A 24365-nucleotide genomic window follows, 5' to 3' on the forward strand; every position below is an offset into this window, starting at 1 on the left:
CCTTCCAAAGAGAACTTGAAAAATAAAACCAATAAAAAATATAATTCAAAACATTTTTAATTTAAGTATACTTTGGGAAATGAAGAATTCCTTCCTAAGAAGGAAATCGGATTGAATAGTGAATTAACGAAGGATGCTAGACTAGGCTACTTTAAAGATTAGAGTGCTTTTTAAGTTGAGCCTAAAATTATTTAACTGCCGAATAATATATTACTCAATCAATCATCTGGTTAATTTCTTGAATGATTAAGGATTTTGTAGTCTAAAGGTATCTTCTCTGATGAATGGTAAAAGTCCTGAGTTGTTGGTGGTGTGTGTTTTTTCAGACAATGAAAAAAAAATAAAAATTCCTCCTAATTGCAACTGTGTTATTTAAATTTTATTTAAGAATTCCTTTCAAAACAAGCCAGCAGTAGAAATAGAGATCATGGGTGGGAATTGTAATTGGGCCTATATCATATCAACAAATGAACAGCTTAGGTCAAGCCCATCTTGAAATTAGTAATGGAACTAGTAGTATATATTATTCCTCAAAAATAATAAAGTAGTACCGAGTATTCTTTAGAGCGATTTATCCTGTGATTGCACATCAAGAACCAACTTACACTTGAAGCCCAACTGACTGCAGAGGTAATCTTGCACTGGACAAGGCTGAAAGAAATGAATGGACTCACAGTTTTTTTTTTTTTTAATGTTTTGGTGCCCTTTTTTCTGATCAAAAGTGTAAATGGACCAATTTGGAAAAGGCTGCATGAGACACAGCTATACTAAACTTCTTGACTAATTTGAAATATATATATATATATATATATATATATATATATATATTGATTTCTCAAATGACACTCATTTTTTGATATCCATTTATAGGAATGGACACTTATTTGGGATTGGGCTTTGGAGCGTTCATTTTAAAGATTAGAATACAGTTTTATTCAAACAAATCAACTTGAAAGTAATAATAATCGATTAGTGGCCTGTCGCAAGAAAATTACAGGTGATAACATAGAATCTTTTCTTACTATTATTAATTTGAAGTTACAATATATAGTAACTATAAAGTATAAATAAATAAATATATATATAAAATATTTGCATTTATTTATTTAGTTACCATTATAAATAATTTTTCATAGAAGTTGTCCAACCAACATGTGAATGTCGGCTGTATAAACTCGATCTGATTGAAGACCATTAGATCTGCTGATTTCACTTGCGAATTCTCTCTCTCCATCTCTTTCTCTCTCTAGAATGCGACTGTGATTCGAAGGAATAACACAAGCAAAGGAGAAGAGTCTGTCTCAGTGCTCTCTCTCTCTCTGAGTTTTTGAATAATGTAGATTGGACTTTTATCTCATAATTCTGGTTGCGATTGTTCCAAGGAAAAGGAAAAGGAAAAGGAATAAGAGAAAGCAAAAGGGAAAGGGAAAGGAAAAGGAGAGGAAAATAGTAGTATCGTAGCGTGAAGAAGGAAGGAAAAGGAAGAGTGAGGGAGACGAAATGAAGGGTTCGTCTTACACTCTTCCGGCGAAGCGGCGATGGAAAGGACTCGTGATTGCTGTGCTCGGCCTCGTTTTCCTTTCCATGCTCGTTCCCCTCGCTTGCTTGCTCGGCCTCCATAACGGCCTTCTCTCTGCATCCGGTATTACAATTTATACTCTCTCTCTCTATATATATATATGTAAATATATAATATAGTGTTTGTTTGTTTAGATCTGTTAGTATCTTCAGTTTGCAATGCACTTCTTGTACTATTTTCAGATCGAGAGTAGAGATTTTGATGTGTATAAGAAAATCTACTGTGTTTATTCGATTTTGCTGTGTTCATTTATTGTCGTTTCGTCTTTAATTGCCAAATTAGGCTAATTCGCAATGCTCTTCTTCTACTATTTTCAGATCTGCACTTGAGATTGTGATGTGTTTAAGCACATTTAGTGTGGTTTCATCCATAAATTGGTTATATTTGTTTGTGATGTGCATTCTGGTGCGAATAATGTACTACTTCATTTTGCCTTTACCATTTGGACTTATCACAAAATTTGCCTTTATATATGGATAATGTGATCCTTAATTACGCTTCTGATCTCCTGTTAATGGTTGGGTTTCTTCATCATATATTATGACGTGGGGTGATGTAGTATTCATTGTCTCCTTATTTGTACCTGGTCGTAGTTCCTTTTCCTGATATTTCTTGACGTGAACTCTGAATTTTATATCTAAATTTTTTATTTTTATTTTTAGTACTAAAAAATTTCACTTATTTATTTATAATATTGTTGTTGAAACTGAATTCGTCTAACGACTACTTCTTTATATATATTCTGCAGGATACACAAATGAACAACATAGTTCAACTTCAGTAAGGGTTTGAAGGCATTTATCAATTTAGTGCCAATTATGTGATTTTTATATTTTCATTTATTAATGATTATTTTTTAATTCTACCTTTTTTTTTTCTGCCTTTCCGGTGGGAACTAGGATGATATTAGAGTTTATGATCATCACGATGGCAATAACCGCCGGAATCAGTCAGAGGTAATGTGTTTTGTTTTTGAAACTGGATTTGAATTTTTGGCGATGTTGTATGCTTTATGTCTCCTGATCAGCAGAAGCAGAGGGACCTTTTTCTTTTTGCTGTCATTTCTCATTTTATTTTATTTTATAAGTATAACAAGGGATTTCTCATTTAATTCTTAGGACCATTGAGATATAATCTGGTACTTTATTTATATGTATGCATACTAATTTGTAATTGATTTATTAATTTTTGTAGCAGGACAAATCAACAAAAGTAGATGACCTTTTACACAGATTCAGACCAACTCTTCCAAAGGTTCATTGCCTACTGCTTTGATGGTTAAGACTCAACTTCTTGCACTGTTAACTTATTGAGAATAGTATTTTATTATATTTATTGCTTAACTTGTGTGAGAGGAAGTGGGCAGTGCTTCCGTTGCCTAATTTCTGTTTGTTCTGTGAAAGCTTCTCTCAGATGGGACCTTTTTTTTTTGCTTTTAAAAAGGTGACTTTGCCGTAGGCTGGTCCTTATTATAGAATAAAGGTCTTGGAATCTTAGAGGGCAGTTTGTTTCTTGTACTTCTATGTTCCTGCTAAAGTATTGGTGTTTATATTGTTGATCAGTAGTAACATCAATGTTATGTTTTTGAAAATTGAGATTTTGGAAGCATTGGTGACCAAGTTCAAAAATTTTGTAGTTTGAACTTGTGATTCAGATTACTAAATTGAATTTCTTGGAGTATTAGCAGACCACAACCATGGTTGCCGGTGAAGCAATTTGGATTCTGTTTTAAGGAACCTATATCCTATTATTTCTTAGGAGAATCAATGAGACATTTGATTATGTGGCTTCATGTAGCACGAAATCTGGAGAACCATGATCCTGTACTTTTTCGATTGTATTCCATCTTGAAGGAGCTCGAGGATAGTAATGAGTTTTCACTTCTCGTGGTTATCCAGCAAATTATTGGATTGTATGGCTTTAGGTACTTTTATTATTTAACTCACAGGCTGGTTGTTTGATGGTAATTTTCTACTTTATTTGTTCAATGCACCCAGAGATTTGTAAAGTCTAGTAACTTGAGAGCTTTTCTTTATTTGGATGACCTTGACATTGAGCTTTGAGCAATTTTTGCAACATTATGCCATCAAGAGATTGTCATATGGAGGTTTGTTGATTCTACATATTTACTGTAGGATATCAATAGATTGAAACCACCTAGACTAGCCAATAAACCACATGGGAATCAACTTAGTCTGCCCTAAATTTACTCTCAATTGGACACGGCTACAAAGAATAGATGCACCCCAGATATTGGTACTGATATGACAAACGCATCGAACCCAAGATAGAATCAAGAATCATGACAGAAAAGTAAACACACCACACAAAGAATACAAAAATTTTTACGTGGTTCGACAACAACCTACATCCACGGCGGCGAAAGTCTTCACTATGTGTAAAATCGGAGATTACAAGTTTTTAGCCCCACTCTGTTTCTACGAATTTCAGAGTCTCTCTCTTACACCACTCCAAACCTTAAACGCCCTTATATATTGGGCTACAAGATAGTAATTAGGGCCAACACAAAGCTCATCTAACGGGTCGTCGAGTCGTAACGCGACCCGGCACCAAATTCGGGCCACAACATCATAGTTACATCTCTTGCTTTGCTCCACAAATAATTATGGTATCACATTCAAAACAAGTGGTAGTAAAGAGACTTAATATCCCTCAAGTTTGCCTTCCTTAAAACCTCTTGACATAATTATGTGCTTTACCTGTCGTTGACATCCTACCAGTGCCTCCATTACCAAATTGAAAAGAATGATAAACAAAGGACCCTTTGCTTGAGATATCTCAAACTTACAAATAAACAACTGATGTGTCATTCATCATCATTGTCGTCATCCATGCCTTTATGCTCTATGGATGGAGTTGGACACATGAATTCTCTTCTTCCATGCAATCATATTATACACCATGTCTCATCTTTGATTTAATTTTTTAAAGTCATTTTTAATTATTTCATCCCATGTAAAGTGTGGTCGTCCTCTTTTTCGCTTACCTTCTAGGGAAACAAATTTTCCTTGTCTAACTGGAGCATCTTCGGGTCTACGTTGTATATGACCATACCATTTAAGTTTACTTTTTTGAAATTTTATCATTAATAGGTGTTATTCCTAGTTTTTCCTCACACGTTCATTGCTAATCTTCTCTCATTTAATTACTCCTACATTCTATCTCAGCATCCTTATTTCCAGTACATGGATGTGTTGTTCTTCTTTCCTTTTCAACGCCCAACACTCTGTGAAATACAATATAGCTGACCTAAGGACCTTTGTATAGAATTTTCCTTCTAGTTTATTTGATATGCATTTGTCCCATAGCATACAACTAGACAAGCCTCAATCCACGTAGGCCCAAAACAAATATTTTGGAAATCCTAATGAACATGATCTTATGGCTTTACAATATCTAACTTGCAGATCACTCCAACTTTACTGCTTTTAAGCTTAAAATGTACACACTCGTCTTTTAAAAACCGCATCTGAAATTTTGACAACCTGGCAACTGCTCTTGAAACCAATTTGTGGCTTTATGCCTCAGTATATCTTAGCTATAGATTTTTCCTACCAAGCTGATTGGCTTCAAGTCTATTGCTCTCCTTTCTTTTAATCAAGCCTATAAATGAGGCGTTCAAAACTTTTTATTATGAAAGTGATTCAGATCCTGCAGAACACTCTCCATGACCAGCCCTTAGCACTTCTGGAGCCACCCCTTCGGGCCTGAGTGCTTTATTCCCTCTCAAACTTTTCAAAGTTATTAATTCCTCTTCTATTAGAAGGGGGGTATTCCAACCACTCCTTGGTTACCTCCTCAAGAGAGTTGAGATCTAAGCCATCAACCTGTGATCTTTAATTGGTATACTCAACATATTGACTACATTTTTAATATCACAGTACACTGAACCAACTCTTACTGAACAACCCACCCACCACCACCCCCACCCCACCCTTCCTCCTACCTTTTAGGTACCAACTCCTCCAACAGGCCTTCTTCCCCTCTCTTTGCCATCGAACTTATAAATCTTCCTAGTAACTTAGATCCTACAGATACCTCCTTGTTCCAAATCTTCCAAGTCTTCCTTTAGCAACTTGATCTTGTGTGCCAAGACATAACCGATGTAGCCATTACCTAATGACCCTTCTACCAACCTTGGACCCTCTCCTCAAATATTGCTCCATTCAATTTTCTAAAGAATCAGGGCACAAATTCTACAACAGAAAGATCATAAGCTATTACTACGCATTTTGTAAATCAAGAAAAAACTTCTACCTAGCTCAAATTATAGTGCTTAGAATCTAGGAAACTTAATATATATTTATGCAAGGAAATAGAAACCTAAAGAAAAAAATATTTGCGAGCACAATCCCTAACTCAAATTGTTGCTACAGAACCATTTCTTCAATTGGGACAAAGTTTAGCGACGAACTTGAACCCAGTCTTCAAGCAAAATATGAGTGTGGTGGATCTCCATGACGAGTAACCCTCAAGAGTGTCTGCATTGGCACATAAAAGTACCATTGAATTGAAAGATCTCCATGAGCTATTGGCTTTGAATAAGTATGGTGTTGAACTGTACATCGATCAACATGTTGAGGTCTGCCCAAGAGAATATCATAGATTCATAATAATAGAGGACACTCTTAGAACTTCCTTCATATTGTCCAAACGTAACTGAAATCTTGACAATGGTATCCAACATTTTTTGAAAGTCCACAATCGTAGCTCGTTACTACAGTAGAAATTTATCGGGCCTCTTTGTGAAACTGAGTCCTAAACTCATTGGGTCCAGAGTCTAATCTACTTAGTTCATCACAAAACAAATTTTCATCTGAACCAATTTGACCTTGTGAATATTGGCCCCAAAATTGACAGAGCAGCACCAATTTTGCCACCTAGATTTACCAGTCAAACACCACGACAAATTAGTAACCACCACTAAATGGGAGGACTGCTTTTGACATGTTGTGTGATTGCATATAACTCTAAAATTGGAAGATAAATATTACAAAACAATTATTAGACCATCCATGCTTCATGGGACAATGAACAACATATTCATAGATGAATGAGGCAGAAGTGCTTATGTTGAGAGGGTGCGCGACAAGATAAAAGTATGATACTAGAAATGATTAGATACGTTAGATGGCTGAAGTAGAACTGATTGGAGATAAAATAAGAGGAGGTCATTTAAGATGGCTTCGCAATGTGCAAAGATGCCCTATAACTGCATTAACTATGAAAAGCGACATGGTTCTTATTGAGAAAGTCTTGGGGAAGGGGAAGACTGAAACTAAAATGGACTGAGACAGTTAAGAAATGAATGATATCATGTGGTTAAATGAAGGGCATATGTGGTTTAACTGTGGTATGACCTTGGAGTGGAATGGCAAACATAATTTATATACCTGACTCCAAATAGTTGGGGTAATGGTTTGTTGAGTTGATTTGGACATTGAATTGAAGGCCAAGAAGAGGGGGAAAAGTTTACAGTTCATTTAGGCATGGTGGATGATGTTTGAAAATTGAAATAGGGGGCTGTTCTTGGGCCGTGAAAAGCAAACTCAATTTCTTTTCCTTTTTGGATTGAATGAGCTGTAGATGGAATGATTGAGATTATGGACTTGGGAGTTTTACAGTTCAAAAGACACATCATTAAAGTCTAGTTGTAGGTTAATGAATTTACCAAATATGAAGAATATCACCTCTAATAATATAAGCTTCACTTATCATAACTCAGCTCCATTTTATAGGAATATATATCTATAAATGTATATACATATAAAATTTATAGGTTGCCAGACATATCCTCCTATTACTAGGACCATGACTTTCACCATTATGAGTTTTATACACCTATGAAAGATCACAAAAAAACCCTAGTAACTTGATTTGATCCAAAAGTAAGACTAGTGGACTGTTATAACAATCCCGGATGGGCAAATTTACAAATTAATACCTTTCACCACTAAAATCTAATAAATATGAATAAAACTCAAATATTGGCATATTATTGTGGAATTTACAGTAAATAATACTTGACCCAAATTTTTGGCACACATGATGAGAAGCACACTCAGTATAAATGTTCAATATTACTGTCAAACTAAAAATTTAGAATCTGATTTCCTACAGAGTCTTAAATATCAGTTATTACTCCATAGATAGCATAATGTTGTACCACTTTTGAGGAAGCAATAGTTGCTCCATTGTGATAGCAATGGGTGAATGGCTAAAGCAGTAGTAGAAGAAAAAACTAAGCTCACATTCTTTTCAGTAGTTCTAGTGTATTTAATCTTTTTATAAGTCTTGTCCTGAGGTCTAAAGTTGACATTCCCATTTGATTCTAGCAAAGTTATATTGGTACACGTCTTGTGTCCTTGTTCTAAAGCAAGCAATAGATGGCATGTTCCACGAAATTTAATTGTTGAGTTGACAATTTAGATTCAGTTTCTTCTACGAAGTCTCAAACATCAGTTATAATTCCATAGTCACAATCATGTTATAGCACCCTTTAGGAGGCAGTAGTGTTGCCATTGCTATACAATGGCAGGATTGGCTACAGCAGTAGAGGTAGAAGGAACTATTCTAAAAGTCTCATCCTCAGGTCTAAAGCTAACATTCCCCTATGGTTCTAGGCTTCTGATGAAGTGTTGTATTTACTTCTTTGGCATCCTTGCCCACCCTTCAGTTTCTCCATACAGGATTAAATTTTGAAGGTGTACCTGAAATTGATCATAGCATAATTATTATACATACAAAAAATTGATTTTTACTCATTTTATCCACATTATCATGAATCAAATCACTAATTTGGAGCTCAGAGCTAAATGGAGGTTTATTGTTTTGTAAAGTTTATATTATTTTTGTAATTATTCTGTAATATATTTTTAAATTGCATTGGAATCCCATTCTTAAAAATATAAATAATAATAATAATACTATCATACTGTGTCCTAAACGTTTCCCCGTGGTGTCCATGTTGTTCCCAACCAAGATAAGATATTCGAATTTTAGGATACTTTTAGCCGTGTTGGACGCGTGTCCAGCTGTCCCTCGTGCATGACGTTTATGGGATACGTTTCCGATACGTCCACTGAACTCCTAGGAGAAGTGTTTGTGCTTCCTAGCTTCCACTCTTACAAGGACTAAGGATTGGAAGTAATGTAGAAACTTTGACTACTAAAGACCATTCTCGATGAACCAGGACTCCCCAGAAAAATCCAATAGGATAACTTAATTATAATTAGACCCATGGGCCACTACAACGGTCCTTGTTTTGTAATCTTAAATCAATAAATACCCTTGAATCTTAAAATCTATATAAATGGTGTGTGTGATATACTACCAAAAAAATTAAAGTTAATTTGTGACGGCACAAATCATTCTTCTATTGATTAAATCCTTCTGTCATCTAGTAAACATGGATAACTTAATTGTTTTTATTCTCAACTCAACAAGTTTCTACCCCAACTGCTTTTAATTGATGTTGAAAAAGGTTGGAGATGTGAAAAGTATACAAATTTATTTAGAGACTATAACAGCTAGGATAATCTATTAGAAGTTTAAGTTTATTCTCTTAATGCCGCATGATTCTATAGAATGTAAGACTGGCATGTCAGCTCTATTTGAGGTCAAAAAGTCAATTGCTGCTATGTTGTCTGAATCGAAAGATTCTTTTTTGATTTAATCTCTGAAAATCCGCTTTATACCAAAATCGGTGTCTAATCAAGCGGAACTGAATCAAGCTTGATCTTCTTAGAGCTGAGCTTGAACAAAGTCCACTGGTCTCTAAAGCTTGATCATTGCTTTATACATGCAAAAGCTAGCCCACAGATCTACGTAATTAAAGTTCTACTGGCTTGGGTTAGAGCAGCCGTTTGCATGGCTCACTTGGGTTAGGCCACATAAATCTCTTCAGAGGTAGATAAAATTTAAATCGAGTGGTTGCAGCTTAATCTTTATTACTTGAAGGTGTAATTAACAGATTTCCTTCTCGTGATGGGAGGCTCTCTAAGAAACATGGATACTGACATAAAATGTGTCATGAACAGTGACACAACATATCTTAAAAATGTAGGAAACAGATATTGCGAGGACATGACAAATATATATATATATATATATATTTCATACAAAAATTACTTTATATATGAGAAATTTGTACTTTACAATAGCTACATGATATTTGTAACTTGTATATTATATACATGAAATGATGATTTCTCTCCTTCTATATCACTCCCTTCCATGGAATGTCAAACTTAATATAACTTTTATCAAAACCTTTAACTTGATTGTTTTTACAAGTTACAATAATAGTTTATTTCCATGCTAAAGAAAAGTTATATCCGACATGTAAGATTCATTAGTCACCTGTTTGGATGTGTTTAAGAAGTGTTGACCATATGTGTGAAATTAAGAAATTTATTTTCAAATAATGGAAATGTCGAAGATGTGTTGCACGTATGTTTGGGAGTGTTTGAAAAATGTCTGTGTCTGAAGCACGTCCAACATGGAAATGGATCCTTGAAAGTGTGTGTGCTTCTTAAGATGCTCTCCTATGCTCTATATGTATATTCTCAACCTTTGAAGCGTTTATTTGTTTCTATTTGGTTTGTTTGTACTTGTTTTCTCTTTCTTCCACTTCTAGTTGCTTGCCCTAAGATATTTGCCTGTTGGTTATATGTCTTCTTATAAACTGAGCTCCCCTATGGATTATGTGTCATCGTCAGCTTTGAAACAGATTTGTGTTCACACTAAGGTTACTATGTTTAAGTTATGTATTTCCCAAAAAAATATATATGAATAAAAATAAAAACAAACAAATTAAGGAAGAAGAAAGCTACTATATCGACATTATCGAGTGCTACTCGTATGATGCCTATCCTTTCGCTCGCTGCTCTTTAAAGTTCATACCCCTGTAGATGAGTTTGCTTTTTCTTTGTTAAAAAACCAAAAACTTGGTTCCTTCCTTATTCTTTATTAAGTCGTTTTTATTCTCTTAGCTTATAAATATTGAAAGCTATTGGGTTGCTTCCAAATGCACGAGCTTCATATTTTGGCCTCTAAATGTTTTTGTTGTTGCTTTAGGCTTTTACATGTTCTTTATTTCGAGCCCTAATATTTTCTTCTGGAGCAGTATGCGGAGCCGTTTTTATTCTAATTTTTCCAATATTCAGGGATTTGATTGGGGATCTCTTTTGTTGACTTCCATAGGAGGGGCTTTTACATGTTCTTCCCAAGTATATTTAGGGTTAATATTTTCTTTTGGAGCAGTATGCAGAGTCAAGTTTATTCTAATTTTTCCAACATTCAGGAATTTGATGGGGGTCTCTTTTGTTGACTTCTATAGGAAAGCAAGTATTCCCATTAATGTCTGATGTGGGTGCACTAGACTTTTTAGTTGTCACCTTATTGATGTCTACTCATCCATTTTCAGTCGGCATTTTTTCTTTGTGAATTGTCATCATCATACACTTTTAGCCCTTTTGCTTTCATATTTTTTATATTATTATTTGTATGCTAAAAATACTTGTATCAGAAACTAGGATGTGGATTTTGTTAATTCTCATCTAAAATAATGTTATGACCCTGTTTTTCTCATTGTGTTGTATGTACTTTGATCAGGATTTTCAAAGTGGTTCCTTTGAGGAAGCTGAGCCTGAAAATAAAACCAGTGGTAGGGATGCATTGCTTGGTTAATAGAACATAGTTCCCCTTCTTTTGGAAATTGTTGTCATAGTCCTTTCCTTCTTAACAATTGAAGCTCACGTGTTTCTTTTTCCCTTTTTTGAAATTACTTACAGGTTTTCCAGTGATTGTTAATGTGCCAAAACAACTTCCCAGAGAAAATGTATGAATGATTTACTGAATTTTGCCATCATGCGATCGAATCTCCACTTACTTTGTATTCAAAATTTGTTGCAGAGCACTACAACCGGTAAAGTTGAAGTTGCTAAAGAAATTAAAGGTGTTGATGACAGTGAAAAATCGTGCGAGATGAAATTTGGGAGCTACTGCTTATGGCGTCGTGAACATAGGGAAAAAATGAAAGATGCTTTAGTGAAGAAGATGAAGGACCTGTTATATGTGGCTCGGGCTTACTTTCCTAGTATTGCAAAGCTTGCAGCACATGACAAACTATCACGTGAAATGAAGCAAAATATTCAGGAGTTTGAACGTATTCTCAGCGAAGCTACAACAGATAAAGATCTCCCACCACAGTAAGTGATGATGACTTTATGATTTCCTAATATCCATCCATAGGCCTGCGCTATAAGAATTTTAAATGCTTCCTCTGGTGCAGCAAAGTGTTTGCTAATTGCCTGTGGATCTGCTTGCTAAGTTCAAATATCACATTTCTTTATGCATATGTTTGTTTAGTTGAATGTAATTTCTGTACTTTAAGCCTATACAAATGTTTTTACTGTAGCCTTTTCATAATGGGGACCATCAACAAATTCTTTCACTACATAGGTCATGTTGTATTATATTTTTAGCTGTACTGCCTATGCATGTTTCTTTTATGTGGCCTAGGTTTTCCTGGTGCATTCATAACATGGTCCATTGGCAAGTTTTTTGACTCGCAATTCTTTCTTTCATACATTTTATATATTGTAACATATGTAGTCTTACTGCTCAAGGCCTGCCTTTGTCTGAATTTATGATTCTGGTACATAAATGTATGGTATAAACCATGCGCTTGCCAATCAAAAATGTTTAGAGGTAGGTAGTTGGAACTTAAGCATGTTAAATAAAAATCATTTCCAATTTTTTGGGGTCACTTTTAGGACTTATTCTTTTCTGGCTTGTGCTATCTAGGGTCAATCTTTTGTTACATGACAGGGGATGATGTTTCTCCCTTCGTCCTAAATCCGTGACCCATGTTCTTGTGCTTCTTTTGTTGCCCTTGTAGCCATCTTATTTTAAATATTTCACATATTTTCTGCTGCAATGCTGATTTTTATTGAACATGCCCTAACTATATCAGTCCAATTAAGTCAATTTATTCCAACTTGACAAGCCTTATTTTCTTGGCTACATGATTCCATCTTCTCCTATCTATGTAAAGTCATATGCCATGTTCTTTGGCCTTCGGTATTATTCCTTTGGCATCTTCAACTCAGACCAAATTACTTATCAGTTCTAGACTTCTAGTGCATTTTGGTCTATGTTTACTTGTAAATTCCCATCTATTGCTGATGATTTTTTGTTCTTGAGCACTCCAGCGCAGTAACAATTCAATGCATTCCAGTGTTTCAGCATATATCTTGCTGCTATTGTTAGCAGAATAGTCAATAAGCTAACTTTTGTTAGCTATCTATTTCCTTTTTGGCCGTGGTTAGCTATGTTCAACGAACAGACTGAACTCATGCTCCACTTTCTCGCAGTGCTTACATTCTTCATGCCATTAGCATAAAACCCTATTTTGTTGCTATGATAGTAATTTATTTTTTCTTTTCTATGGTTTTATTTTCTCATTGAAGTAGCCCAATTTTATTAGTCACCGTTAGAAAACTGAGCATGATTTTGCCTATTCCGTTAGGATTGAGAAAAAGCTACGCAAAATGGAGGATGTCATAGCCAGAGCAAAATCATTTCCTGTGGATTGTAATAATGTCGACAAGAAATTGAGACAAATAGTTGATCTGACGGAGGATGAAGCTAGCTTCCACATGAAGCAGAGTGCCTTTCTCTACCAACTTGCTGTCCAAACCATGCCAAAAGGTCTACACTGTCTGTTGATGCGACTGACTGTGGAATATTTTAAATCTCCTTCATTAGATATGGATGAATCACTTGCTGAGAAATATTTGAATCCAGCATTGCACCACTATGTTATATTCTCCAGCAATTTACTCGCATCTTCTGTAGTAATTAACTCAACCGTAATGCATGCAGAGGTATATTCCATGCATCCTCTTATGTATATTAATTAATCTAAATTTTAAATTTGCTGTAGTTTGTTCATGGAACTGATTGGTTTTAATATTTCAGGAAAGTGGGAATCAAGTTTTTCATGTGCTAACGGATGGACAGAATTACTTTGCCATGAAGTTATGGTTCTTCAGAAATACATACAGGGAAGCAACAGTTCAAGTGTTGAACATTGAAGATCTCAATTTGAAGGACCATGATAATGCAACTCCGTTACATCTGTCATTGCCTGAGGAATTTCGTGTTTCCTTTGGCAATGATAAACCATCTATGAGCCGAAGAACAGAATATATATCTGTTTTTTCTAATTCACATTATCTCCTTCCTAAAGTATTCCCGACTTTGAATAAAGTTGTTGTTCTGGATGATGATGTTGTTATCCAACGAGATTTGTCAACCTTATGGAGCCTTAACATGAAGGAAAAAGTGATTGGTGCCATGCAGTCCTGTGCTGTGAAGTTGGGTCTGCTGACAAATTATTTGGGCGAGAAAAGTTTGGATGGAAATTCTTGTGTTTGGATGTCTGGGCTCAATGTTGTCGATCTGGTCAGGTGGAGGGAGCGAGATCTTACGAAAACCTTTCGGAGGTTGGTGCAAGAGGTGAGTGATGATTTATTGAACCTGACATTTCTCAATTTCTTTAATTGCATTTAAGCTGGGAGTATCCAGTAGTTTGAGGGTTTGACATGGAATTTTTTGCGTGTGTGTGTGTGTGTGTGTGTGTGTAATTATGGAGTTTGGTCCCTTTTTTTTTTTTTAAGAAAAGAAAAAGAATTGGTGAGCAAGATTACAAAATCTTTAATATGAGCTTTTATATAGGGCTACTTTTGTTATAAATCGTGATTAACGGAGGTGACATTTTCACTGCTTCTGCATGGTGATAGTGACCTGGGTTTTATTTTTTACTTTTTTATATTTCACAACTTTTTTTTTTTTTTTGATCTTTCTACCGATTTCTAGTTGATCTTGTTCCTCCATGGAGCTAAATATTGCTCTTTGATGAGATGTATTTTGGTTTTCTATTTGTAATAATCCCATTTATTCTGTGAAGCATTCCATTCAAGTGGTAGTTTTTCTCCAATTCCAATGCCACCATTTTCATGCTACCAAACATCGCATTAATAGTATATACAACTACGTCACTGCAGAGCCAATTAAGTTTTCTGACTTTTGCTTTTGTTTTCTAATGTACACCAGCGGTTGAGCACAGGGAAGGTATTATCTGAAGCTGTTACACTGCGTGCAAGCTTTCTCACTTTTCAAGGCTTGGTTCATGCTCTTGATGATGCCTGGGTATTATCAGGATTAGGTCATGATTACGGCCTGGACGTAAATGCAATTAAGAAAGCCGCAGTGTTGCATTTTAACGGGAACATGAAACCTTGGCTTGAGCTGGGCATTCCAAAATATAGAGGCTACTGGAAGAAGTTTCTGAATCTAGAAAATCAGTTCCTGAGCGATTGCAACATAAATCCATAGAGAGTTACGATCCAGTTTTCATTTATGGCGTTTGTGGGAAACCTATGATGCACATAATGTGATGTCCGATTTCTAGGTGCAGAAGAATTTTTTTTTCTTGAGCTATGGCTTGCAATGAAATGGAAGAATATTTTTTTCCACTTTTAGGCAAGACAGAAGGGAGATAGTTCTAGTGATGGGTTGCAGCTGATGATAGGCCTGGAGGACGGTGATGGTTGACATGAATTAATTGGACAATGCAGGGACAGAGGAAGAACTCGGTTCTCTGCTTTATTGTTTAGCATCGTGCAAGGGAAGTGGAGCCATGAATTTGTGTATACACGGAAAGCGTATCTGCATGTGTTTTTCCAGGAAGATCAATGGCTATTCATTATATTAATGATTTTTGGGTGAGAAACGTATGTTTGATTCCCTTTAGCATGTCAATTTTCTTCTTCTTTTTTTTTCTTAGTTTATTTTATTTTTATTTTTTGTAAGTCTTTTTTTTTTTTTGGTTTTCCCAGGGCGGTGAGAAGAATAATAGACAGATTCATCTTTACTTTCTGTATCAATTCAAATTTAATCTCCCTGGGTTCACTCTAGAATAGTGATGACAACATTGAGATGGTAGTGGACATAGGAGAGAGTGAGTTGGTCTGATTTAGAATCTTGGTCAATATATGATGTTTCGTTGCATAGGTACTAATTTTATGTTCTTAAACTAGCTTCAGGAGTCGGGACATTTTGTTCGAGCAAAAGTAAAATCAGGATTTACAAATTATAACTGAAGTAAAATCAGGATTAACAAATTATAACTGAAATAGTTGGGTATTTTTGTGAGTTACAATTATCAAAGTATTCAACTGTGTTGCATTAGAACGAGGGAGTATTAGAACGAGGTACTTTTATGATAAATTCATACCTGGGGCGATTAAAATAGGATGATTATTAGACAGAGTGGGGGAAAAAGGTTATTTTCGCATTTATTGTTATTTCTGTTTTTTTTCCAACAAGTCCACATGGTCCTACAGTGAATGATTATGACTGTCTACCAATAAGGATCTTTGCACTAAAATGCAACAGTATACATCATGAATTTCTTTTAAGATACTCGTTAATAATTTTTTTTATTTATTTTTCAACATACCATAGATTTTTTGAATAAAAAGGGGACTCAATAGATTAGGATCATACCAAGTTTGGTTAATTTCATTCGTGCTCAATTATATTATTCAATTTTAAGTACCTAGGTTAAGTGCGCGCCCAAACACTTTAAAATTTGAGGTAATTTGACAAGACAAAATTCGTTCAATACGGTTGATGTAATAAGGCCTATCAAAGTTTTTTTTTTGTGACATGCATCAAGTTTTCATAAATTGTCTCATTTTTATTTTCAACTTAATAAGTTGGAAAATAATTTCTCATTTTATTGCCATGCTCTTTTTATGTTCTTATGCTTTTTCAGTTAATTGGAGGAGACTACACTACTTTCAATATATATATATATATATATATATATATATATATATATATATCAACAAGCCAGTGGCCTAGTGGTACCAAGTAGAGATCAAAGGTTCAAACCATATCAATTAAATAGTATCTAGTTCTTATTGATATGTCCAGGGAAAAAAAAAATAAAAAAATGTTTTTGTTGACTTATTAACAAATTTTAGAAGATAAAAATGCAACCTCAAATTGGCAACTTTAGAGAAATTTATTCAAGTCGTGAAACTTGTAGGACTTGGTTTAAGCTAACTTTAACTATTATTGGATTATGTTTTTCGGTGAATCAAATGGATCCAAACCATTCATGTATAGTTTGGATTGGTTCAATATAGGTAGTTTCATGGGTTCAAATTCAGTTCCAGCAAAAATTGGAGCAACTAGAATTAATTCGTTTATCTTCTAAACCGAACCAAATCAAACCGACTGCATCTTATATAATGTTTTTTTTTTTTGACTTAAAAAAGAAAATAATAGTGATAAAAACAAGAAGAAAAAAAAATGCAGTTAAATGTCAACAAGAACACCAAATTTTAGTGGGACATCCAAACATGCCTTTACTATATATATCAACCAAATTCCCATCGAGCTTTGCAGTCCAGGCTAGCTAAGAACCCAATGAAAATGGATAATGATTCTAGGCCTAAAATTCTAATATTCACTTCGTTCAAAGGATATAAATGGTCATTTAGAATTTTAGGTCTAAGTATCATTCTCCAAGGAAAATTTATCTGTAAACAAGAAACTTGAAAGCTCATTCCACATCTCCATATAACTGCCAACAAAAGAAGCCAATCCCCAAGTGGAATGGTGCATCATTGAAGCAGCATCAACTAGTTCACAGAGTGTGGGAAGTGGTGGGTGGTGGTGGTGTGGAACGGCCTCCAGGCGGAGGCAGTGAGCAAGCACAGGTCCTTCCAACCAAGCCTGAGAGTGCCATTGTCCTCCACAAGAGTGTACCCATCGGAGGGGAACATCCCGAGAAGGAGGGTGGCCTGAGCCGCGGCATTGCCTGCCAAAGACACACCCTTGAAGCCAGACTGCTGCAGCTTCTCCCTCCAGTTGTTGAACTTCACCTCACCAGTTCTGGAAGGTCCTCCCACTGCCAGCACGTTCCGGATCTCCCTCGACAGCAGCTGCTGCTCCACCACATGCCTCTCCTCGCTCTCCTCCCCATAGCTCGCTCCTAATGAATCAAACAGTGCTGAGTAGTAGTGTATGGCCTCCACAAACCTTCCCAAGAACGAATCTGCATGGCTCAGGTCCTGCTCTACCACGGTTACCACTTTTGGTGCCAATCTGAAACCATTTTTTGCATCCTTAGTACCCTTAGGATATCAAGAGCAAATTGATAAAAATAAATGGTAGTAAATCAACTAAATGAATTTACAAGTGAAAATCTAGTAAAGATGAAAGCAAATGTAATGGCCGGAGAAAGTATATAATAACCTGGTACTTCCGGCCAACAGACAATCATGAAAACTCTCAAACCGACTTAATAAAAGAGAAATTAAGAGTTTTCAAGAAAAAACATGTGTCTATTGAAGGTCGACTAGTGCTAGATTGGGACCATCAGAGGGATGTCAAAATAGAGTAGGAGATATACTTGGTTTAGATCATTGTGCAACTGTAACCTTTAATTGGTATGCATAAATTTTAAAAAATAACACATCAACTTGTTATTCTATGATGAAATAAGCAGAAAGTATGAGAGTCAAAATATTTGCATCCATTGATGCATTGATGTGGTCCTACCTTGAATTGGATTGGATGCAAACACTTGGCTTATATTTCTGCCTATTTAGTTATATTCAAAGTTAATCAAACATATAAAACTATCAAATCAATCATTGCATCACTGATTAAACCCCAAATCTAAATTATTAAATTTGAATTTGTGTCAACTGTGTATAAACTCAAAACCATTTATTTTAGAGCAGTGCCCTCATGGGAACTCATCCGCTCGATAGCATTTTCCTTCATTTTAAATCTCTCAGTCCCCTAGTGTTCTTTTTCTACCCCAAAAATTTTTCTGGTATATAGAGAACTCATTTGTCAGTTCATTCATAAACTTTGACATCAATATAACATATGAAGGATGAATGCATATGGAATTTAAAATGACAAAGCCATTCAAACATAACCAACAGACAAATAAAAGATATAATATACAAAGTATCATTTTCCATAATTTGTTGAAACTTTGAAAGCAAAAAAAAACAAAGGGAGGGATATTGAGATAGAGCTAGAATTACCTCTGCAAGAGCCACAAAGTATTGGTGTCGGATCCGGTGACGTCGTAAAGCGAATGCTGCAACCAATGCACTGCAACAGCCTCCCTCTTGCTCACATTCAGTCTCTCCGGATCCAAATTCCCAACCTTCTCCGCCACCGGAATAAACTCAAACGGAAGCCCCAATTTCTCCGCGAAATCAGACAAACGCTTCCCTGTTGCCTCCAATGCTTCCATGGACGTGCCCAACCCGGTGAGCCGCACGAGTGGCGGCCCACCAGGCCGCGACGCCAGAATGTGGAATAGGCCCGGCCACTGCAGGCCTTGCATAATATCAAGGTCTATGATGTGCACTCTCTCCTCCCTCTCAAACGCCTCCTGAATTGCCTGATTGGCCGTGAAATGTGAAAACTTCACAAAAGGACTGATCCCATTGAACACCTGAAAGGCCGAGGCCACCTTCTGAGCGTGCGGCACTGTGGGAAGCGCCGCGTAGATGCCCAAGCACGAGCCCACCAGTCTTGCGGACATGGCTTCGGAGAAATATGCAGCCACACGCTGCACTGATGTCCCAAATGGCGTTGACAGCTCGGATATCTCGAGTAGCATGCTGTTTGCCTCCTCAAAGTTGTCTGCTGCCACGGCCTCCGCACACTGCAACAATAATGTCAGTAGGTGAAGTCCTTCGTCGATCTTTTGCTGACGAATTTCTTCTTTCTTGTCTCTAATCAATGCTGCTTTTGCCGATGTTTCTGTTGTTTCGGTAGCTACCTCAACGGGTGGAGATTGATTAGATTGTTGTTGTTGCTGCTGCTGTTGTTGCTGTATCTGAGGCCGAGGTTCCGAAGCCTGTTGCTGCACTTGATTTAGTGACAGCTCGGGCGGAACCGAGGATGCACAAGTGGGATTGGTGTGTAATTGATGGGTGTTTCCCGTGGCTGAGGCGGTGGTGGTTGTGGTGGGCAATGTTAGGCCCCAATTCGAGAACTGGGGGCTAACATTGTAATCCGGAATTGTGTAAGCTAAGTTGCTTAAACCCGACTCTACAAAGAGTTTAAGTCCGGAAGACCCTTGCACCTGTGCTTGCTGGTGCTGATGTAACCCTGCAGGAGGTACCTCCCTTCGTCTGTCTGGATAATTGGGGGACGGATCCGTTAAGGACCGGAGCCTGTACTCGAGAAGGGCGGCTAGATTAGGGTTGCAAGGGTGGATGATGTCCCTCACGTTTTGGATAAGCTGAGGAATGGAAACATGGGTGGAGCTGTGGATCAGATCTTTTATGATACCATCGATCCACGCGGTCGCCGCCGCAGTCTCCTCCATTGAAGAGTTAGCACCAGAAGTAAAAGAAAAGGAAGATGGAGAAGCAACAGATGTGGGAGCGGGTAGTTGTGGAGCGGGTTGGTTTCGGGTTCTCTCGGAAGGGGGAAACAAGGGCAAGCCGGAGAAAACACAGAGAGCAGGAGAGGACTGGGTTTGAGGAGTTGCTTGATGAAGATGAGGAGAGAGAGAGTCCATTTGGGCTGAGGTTGATGTCACACTAATTGGGTTTATGCAGGAAGGTGGTGGGAGAGTGATAGTGGAGTGGTTGTTGGTGACGTGGTTTGTTGAATGTGCTTTATGAACATTTGCAGAGTCAATATTATGACTAATACTGGGTGGTGGGAGGCCCAGGTAAGAGCAAACCAAAGAGTTGTTGTTGGTTTTGGATGGTGCTGTTCTACGGTTGTAAAAAGGGTCGCCACCACTTTGGAGTTGCATCTCAGAAGCTGCCCTTTTCCTCACCATCTTGATCTTGTCGGATTGGGATTGGTCTCCGGTGGTGCTGCTACTAGTCACGCTTTTTAATGGACTCTTGTTCGCGTTGTAGATGTCATGGCTAGCACTCTCACTTCTAACCTCGTCGTTGCTGTTTCCGTCCATGGGAGAGTTGAAGGGAAAAGAGACTGCAACATTTGGTGTTCTTCATTGGGGGTGGAGGAATGTAGAGAGAGAGAGAGAGAAATGGGTTAAATTAGTTGAGGAGAGAGAATCCAAAAGGAAAATGGTGTGAGGATTGGGACAGGCGCATTGGGATTCTTTTTCTCTGTGTGTCTAACCCAACTGTCTGATGATATAACTAGCAGAGAAGCAGTGAGAGAGGGAAGTTGTTGTTGTTGTTGTTGTTGTTGTTGTTGCTGCAGTGAGAGTGTTTGATGATTTGGTAGTGTAGTGATTTGTTGTGAAGGTAAAGAGAGGGAAGTGATGGGCGTTTTGTTAACTGGAGGTGCCTATTAATTTGTGAGGGTGTTGTCTTGGGGTGTTTGACGCGTTCGGTGAGGCTTTTCCAACGAGCATTACGATGATCCTATTCCTCTACCAGCGATATCCAGAACACAGATCATGTGTGTATTTGTGTCTCTGTATTGTCTATATATTTCATTTAATAAGATTCACCTGCTACAATAACTCTTTCCGGTACAAAATATGGGGAAAAGGTGCTACTTTTCAACCCTTTTACCAAGATACTATTTTCTTGAAAAAAATTAAATCTCCATCTATTTAGGTCGGAGCTTGGGACCATTAGGATTGGCACTAAACACTAGGGTCTATTTGGCATTGTAGAGCTAGAGAAATTCGTATGTTAGGGCAGGGACGGAGCTAATGAAGACTTGGGGGTACGTGGATTGGTCAGGTCAGCAATTAATAATATATGTGGTAATTTTTAGAGAAATTCGTATGTTAGGGCAAGGACGGAGCTAATGAAGACCTGGGGATACGTGGATTGGTCAGCAACTAATAATATATGTGGTAATTTTTTTAAAAAATTTCATATATATGAAAAAATTTATATAGTACTCCCCTCAAATTTGTAGTTCTTAAAATTATATTCTTATTTTTAGAAAAAGTCAAATTTTGCTTCCTCAATTGAAACTTTTTAACTATTTCTTATTAAAATTCTTTCATTTTTCTTTCATTTTATATTTTTATAATTTTCTTCTTTTTTGTCTTTTTGAATTTTATAGTTGTTATATATGTACTCGATATTTTTTTTTTTTTTGTTTGGCAGTGTGTCCCCTCACTTGAAATCCTGGCTACGTCACTGGTTATGGACTATATAGTCTGAACCAATTTCAACCTTACTCGCAAATAAATATATTAATTTTATTATCTTTATTTATTTGTGTACGGGGTTGTCGTTGATCGGAATTATGTAATCTCTGACTATGTAATAAATTCTCATGAAATTAAGAATTAACTTGCCGTACAAAACTTTCTTGTTACATAGGTGTGTACTGTGCACACGACTCTCTTGTTACGGAGATCTAGGAAGTTTAGTTATCTTACTTCGCATTGTTTTTTATATGAACTTGTAACTTTCAAATCAGAACAGAGTAACTTTACCATTGTGCTAAATCACACCCTCATTTGGCTGTAGAATTATGATTCCTAATTTCATTGTCCTTTGGTCTTTTTTTTGTTTTTTGTTTTTTGTTTTTATCTCTTTTTGTACTACATAGATATGGAAGTCTCAACATTCTATTACAACTCTTCATTTAGATTTGCATTGTTTGATTCATTAAATAAGGAAAATGATAACAGGACAAACAAGTAAACTTACTTAGCCCAATTTATGAAGCTATGGATTTGGAATTCATGTATCACCAATTTAAGGGTTATTTGCCAAATAAAATACATCTACTGTATAAGTTTTTGTAACATGCCCATGCATCGTGACTTATCCCTCTATTATTGAACATGTCATTTACTTTTAACATTTTCAATGATTTAGTTAGCAAGATGCAATACAACATGTTTTTTTACGTAATTAACCCCAAAATATAATGAATAAGGCCAATTACTTATGCGATTCATTGATATGTACAAATCCACATAGGTGCTTGCCAGCGTGTGTTTGGATATGTAGATATGTTTGTGTTTGGATATGTAGATATGTTTAAATTGATTGATGTCTATGTACCTATTTATTTGGCTGCACACAAAATATACAAATACGCACCCACATAATTATACACATAGAGATATATGTGTGTGTCTCTCTCTCTCTCTGTAGCTACGCATTGTTTTTGTACCAAAATTTGCAGGCTTGTAGTTTGAGGTGAATAAACATACCAGCGATTATAGAGTGTAAATTAAGTTTGGTTTTACGTGGTAAATGTTGTACTTCAAAAAAAAAAAAAAAAAAAAAAAAAAAAAAAAAAAATCTTATAGTAGATTATTGAGCTCTGCAATGGTCTGGTTTTCCACGTGACTTTTTAATTTTTATTGTTGGTTGGTTGTTTCATGTTTGGATTTCCATCTGAACATTTCATCGTACAAGTTTCAATTTTGTCGTAAAAGTTGAAGGCATCAGAGGTTTGTTCTTTGTACCAGTTATCAATAACACGACGTTGTATTATTTGCCGCTGTTTTTTTCTGGCAATTGACACTTAAATACAACATAGGTCAATGTATATGTAAGTGTTGTTTACTCAATATAGGTAGATGTACATTGATGTCATGATGAACACAAATTTGTTCTTTACATTCAATTGAAGAGCCCCATATATGTTTTGATATTTACATTAATGGCTTTTCACAAGTTTGCCTAACAAGTTGATGTCATTATATTAATTTTATGGTAGTTGCATTCCGAGTTAAATTACAAGGGAACTTGAATATTATATCTTTAAAGTCAAAAAAAGTATTACTACACTACAATCTTTGATTGATAATTTTCATAATAAAATGCAACTATTCTTATTTTATAAATGGGTCGGTCATTGAAAAAATAAATAAAATATTGACAAATACTTAAAAAAACTCCAATATTTGTAAAGGTGGAATTTCACGGGTATAATTTTACCATTATGTTAGTGAAATTTCACAAACAATGACCGTAAAATTTTAAAATAAATGTGGTAAAATTTGCAATGCGACATACTAGTAAAAGAAATGTACTGAAAAGAATTTTGATTAGTCAATTTGCACTTCCCTAATCTTTCTCTTCAATCCTCAACTGCGTTGGAATATCTGACAAAGAAATTGATGGCAAATAGGTATGTCTCAATGTATATGCAAGTAAAAGTTCATATGTACAGATTAATTTCATGTAATGTATAAGGGGTGTTTCACGCTCTCATGTTCTAAATTCGAATTGGCGCTTTCGACTTTTGCAATTTACAAATCCAATTTTGTAAATTTCAAAATTGATCTCGTGAATTCAAATTTGTCAACTAATTAATAAATTGCATGCAAGCATTACTAGAATGTGTAAATATACAAGTGATCACATTTGAGCATATCCAATGCATATTTTTCTTATAATCTGTTTGTGCAATGATAATTTTTGGCTTGAATTAGGTTCCATTCTTTTAACCAGCTAGAAACCTACGTACCAATTTAATTAATATCAGATTGTTATGAACGAAACAACATTAAAATGGAAGTGTATAAACAATATTATTTGTTGAAGAAAACGAGGCGTAAATAGCATACATTAACATGTACTATTTAACTAACAGCAACACTTTTAATCACGATTTTTACATGGGTAATCGTTATTAATCAAATATTTAAACATTTCATGCCAATTTCAAGATTGGTTGTTCATTTTTTGATCATGTTTTCGTTAGTAGCAACGAGCCCATTATTCTAATGCGT

General features: G+C 35.9%; 2 protein-coding genes across 5 annotated transcripts; one reads left to right on the top strand and one right to left on the bottom strand.

Moving 5' to 3' along the window:
* The first annotated feature begins 1150 nt into the window (after positions 1-1150).
* Positions 1151-15568, top strand: LOC132282928 (probable galacturonosyltransferase 7). 4 transcript variants are annotated; one of them, XM_059784768.1, is made up of 10 exons: positions 1151-1642; positions 2328-2359; positions 2479-2535; positions 2774-2833; positions 11216-11267; positions 11395-11441; positions 11516-11811; positions 13134-13491; positions 13586-14125; positions 14723-15568. In XM_059784768.1, exons 1-10 carry the CDS (start codon positions 1501-1503, stop codon positions 15002-15004), a joined length of 1866 nt encoding a protein of 621 aa, XP_059640751.1. In that variant the 5' UTR covers positions 1151-1500; the 3' UTR covers positions 15005-15568. The 4 variants fall into 4 exon arrangements, with proteins under 4 accessions (XP_059640751.1, XP_059640752.1, XP_059640753.1 ...); XM_059784769.1 differs by having other exon boundaries at positions 2777-2833; XM_059784770.1 differs by lacking the exon at positions 1151-1642 and having other exon boundaries at positions 2330-2359; positions 2777-2856.
* Positions 15569-17020: 1452 nt separating this feature from the next.
* LOC132285875 (protein SCARECROW) lies at positions 17021-21104 on the bottom strand. The gene is made up of 2 exons (XM_059788109.1): positions 18745-21104; positions 17021-17788 (listed from the first exon to the last, which is right to left on the bottom strand). The coding sequence occupies exons 1-2, from the start codon at positions 20643-20645 to the stop codon at positions 17323-17325; spliced, it is 2367 nt and encodes a 788-aa protein (XP_059644092.1). The 5' UTR covers positions 20646-21104; the 3' UTR covers positions 17021-17322.
* Positions 21105-24365: the final 3261 nt, after the last annotated feature.

The sequence above is a fragment of the Cornus florida genome, unplaced genomic scaffold (assembly GCF_030987335.1).
Source record: "Cornus florida cultivar Cherokee Brave unplaced genomic scaffold, ASM3098733v1 CherokeeBrave_3.0.0_Hap2_Chr11, whole genome shotgun sequence".
Classification (NCBI taxonomy): Eukaryota; Viridiplantae; Streptophyta; class Magnoliopsida; order Cornales; family Cornaceae; genus Cornus; species Cornus florida.

Excerpts from the sequence above, each read along its gene's own strand:
- LOC132282928 (XM_059784768.1), top strand. The coding sequence starts at position 1,501 with ATGAAGGGTTCGTCTTACACTCTTCCGGCGAAGCGGCGATGGAAAGGA. Across the intron at positions 11,812-13,133 it reads GATAAAGATCTCCCACCACA|GATTGAGAAAAAGCTACGCA; the intron begins GTAAGTGATGAT and ends CTATTCCGTTAG. Across the intron at positions 14,126-14,722 it reads TTCGGAGGTTGGTGCAAGAG|CGGTTGAGCACAGGGAAGGT; the intron begins GTGAGTGATGAT and ends AATGTACACCAG.
- LOC132285875 (XM_059788109.1), bottom strand. The coding sequence starts at position 20,645 with ATGGACGGAAACAGCAACGACGAGGTTAGAAGTGAGAGTGCTAGCCAT. Across the intron at positions 17,789-18,744 it reads ACTTTGTGGCTCTTGCAGAG|ATTGGCACCAAAAGTGGTAA; the intron begins GTAATTCTAGCT and ends AAATGGTTTCAG.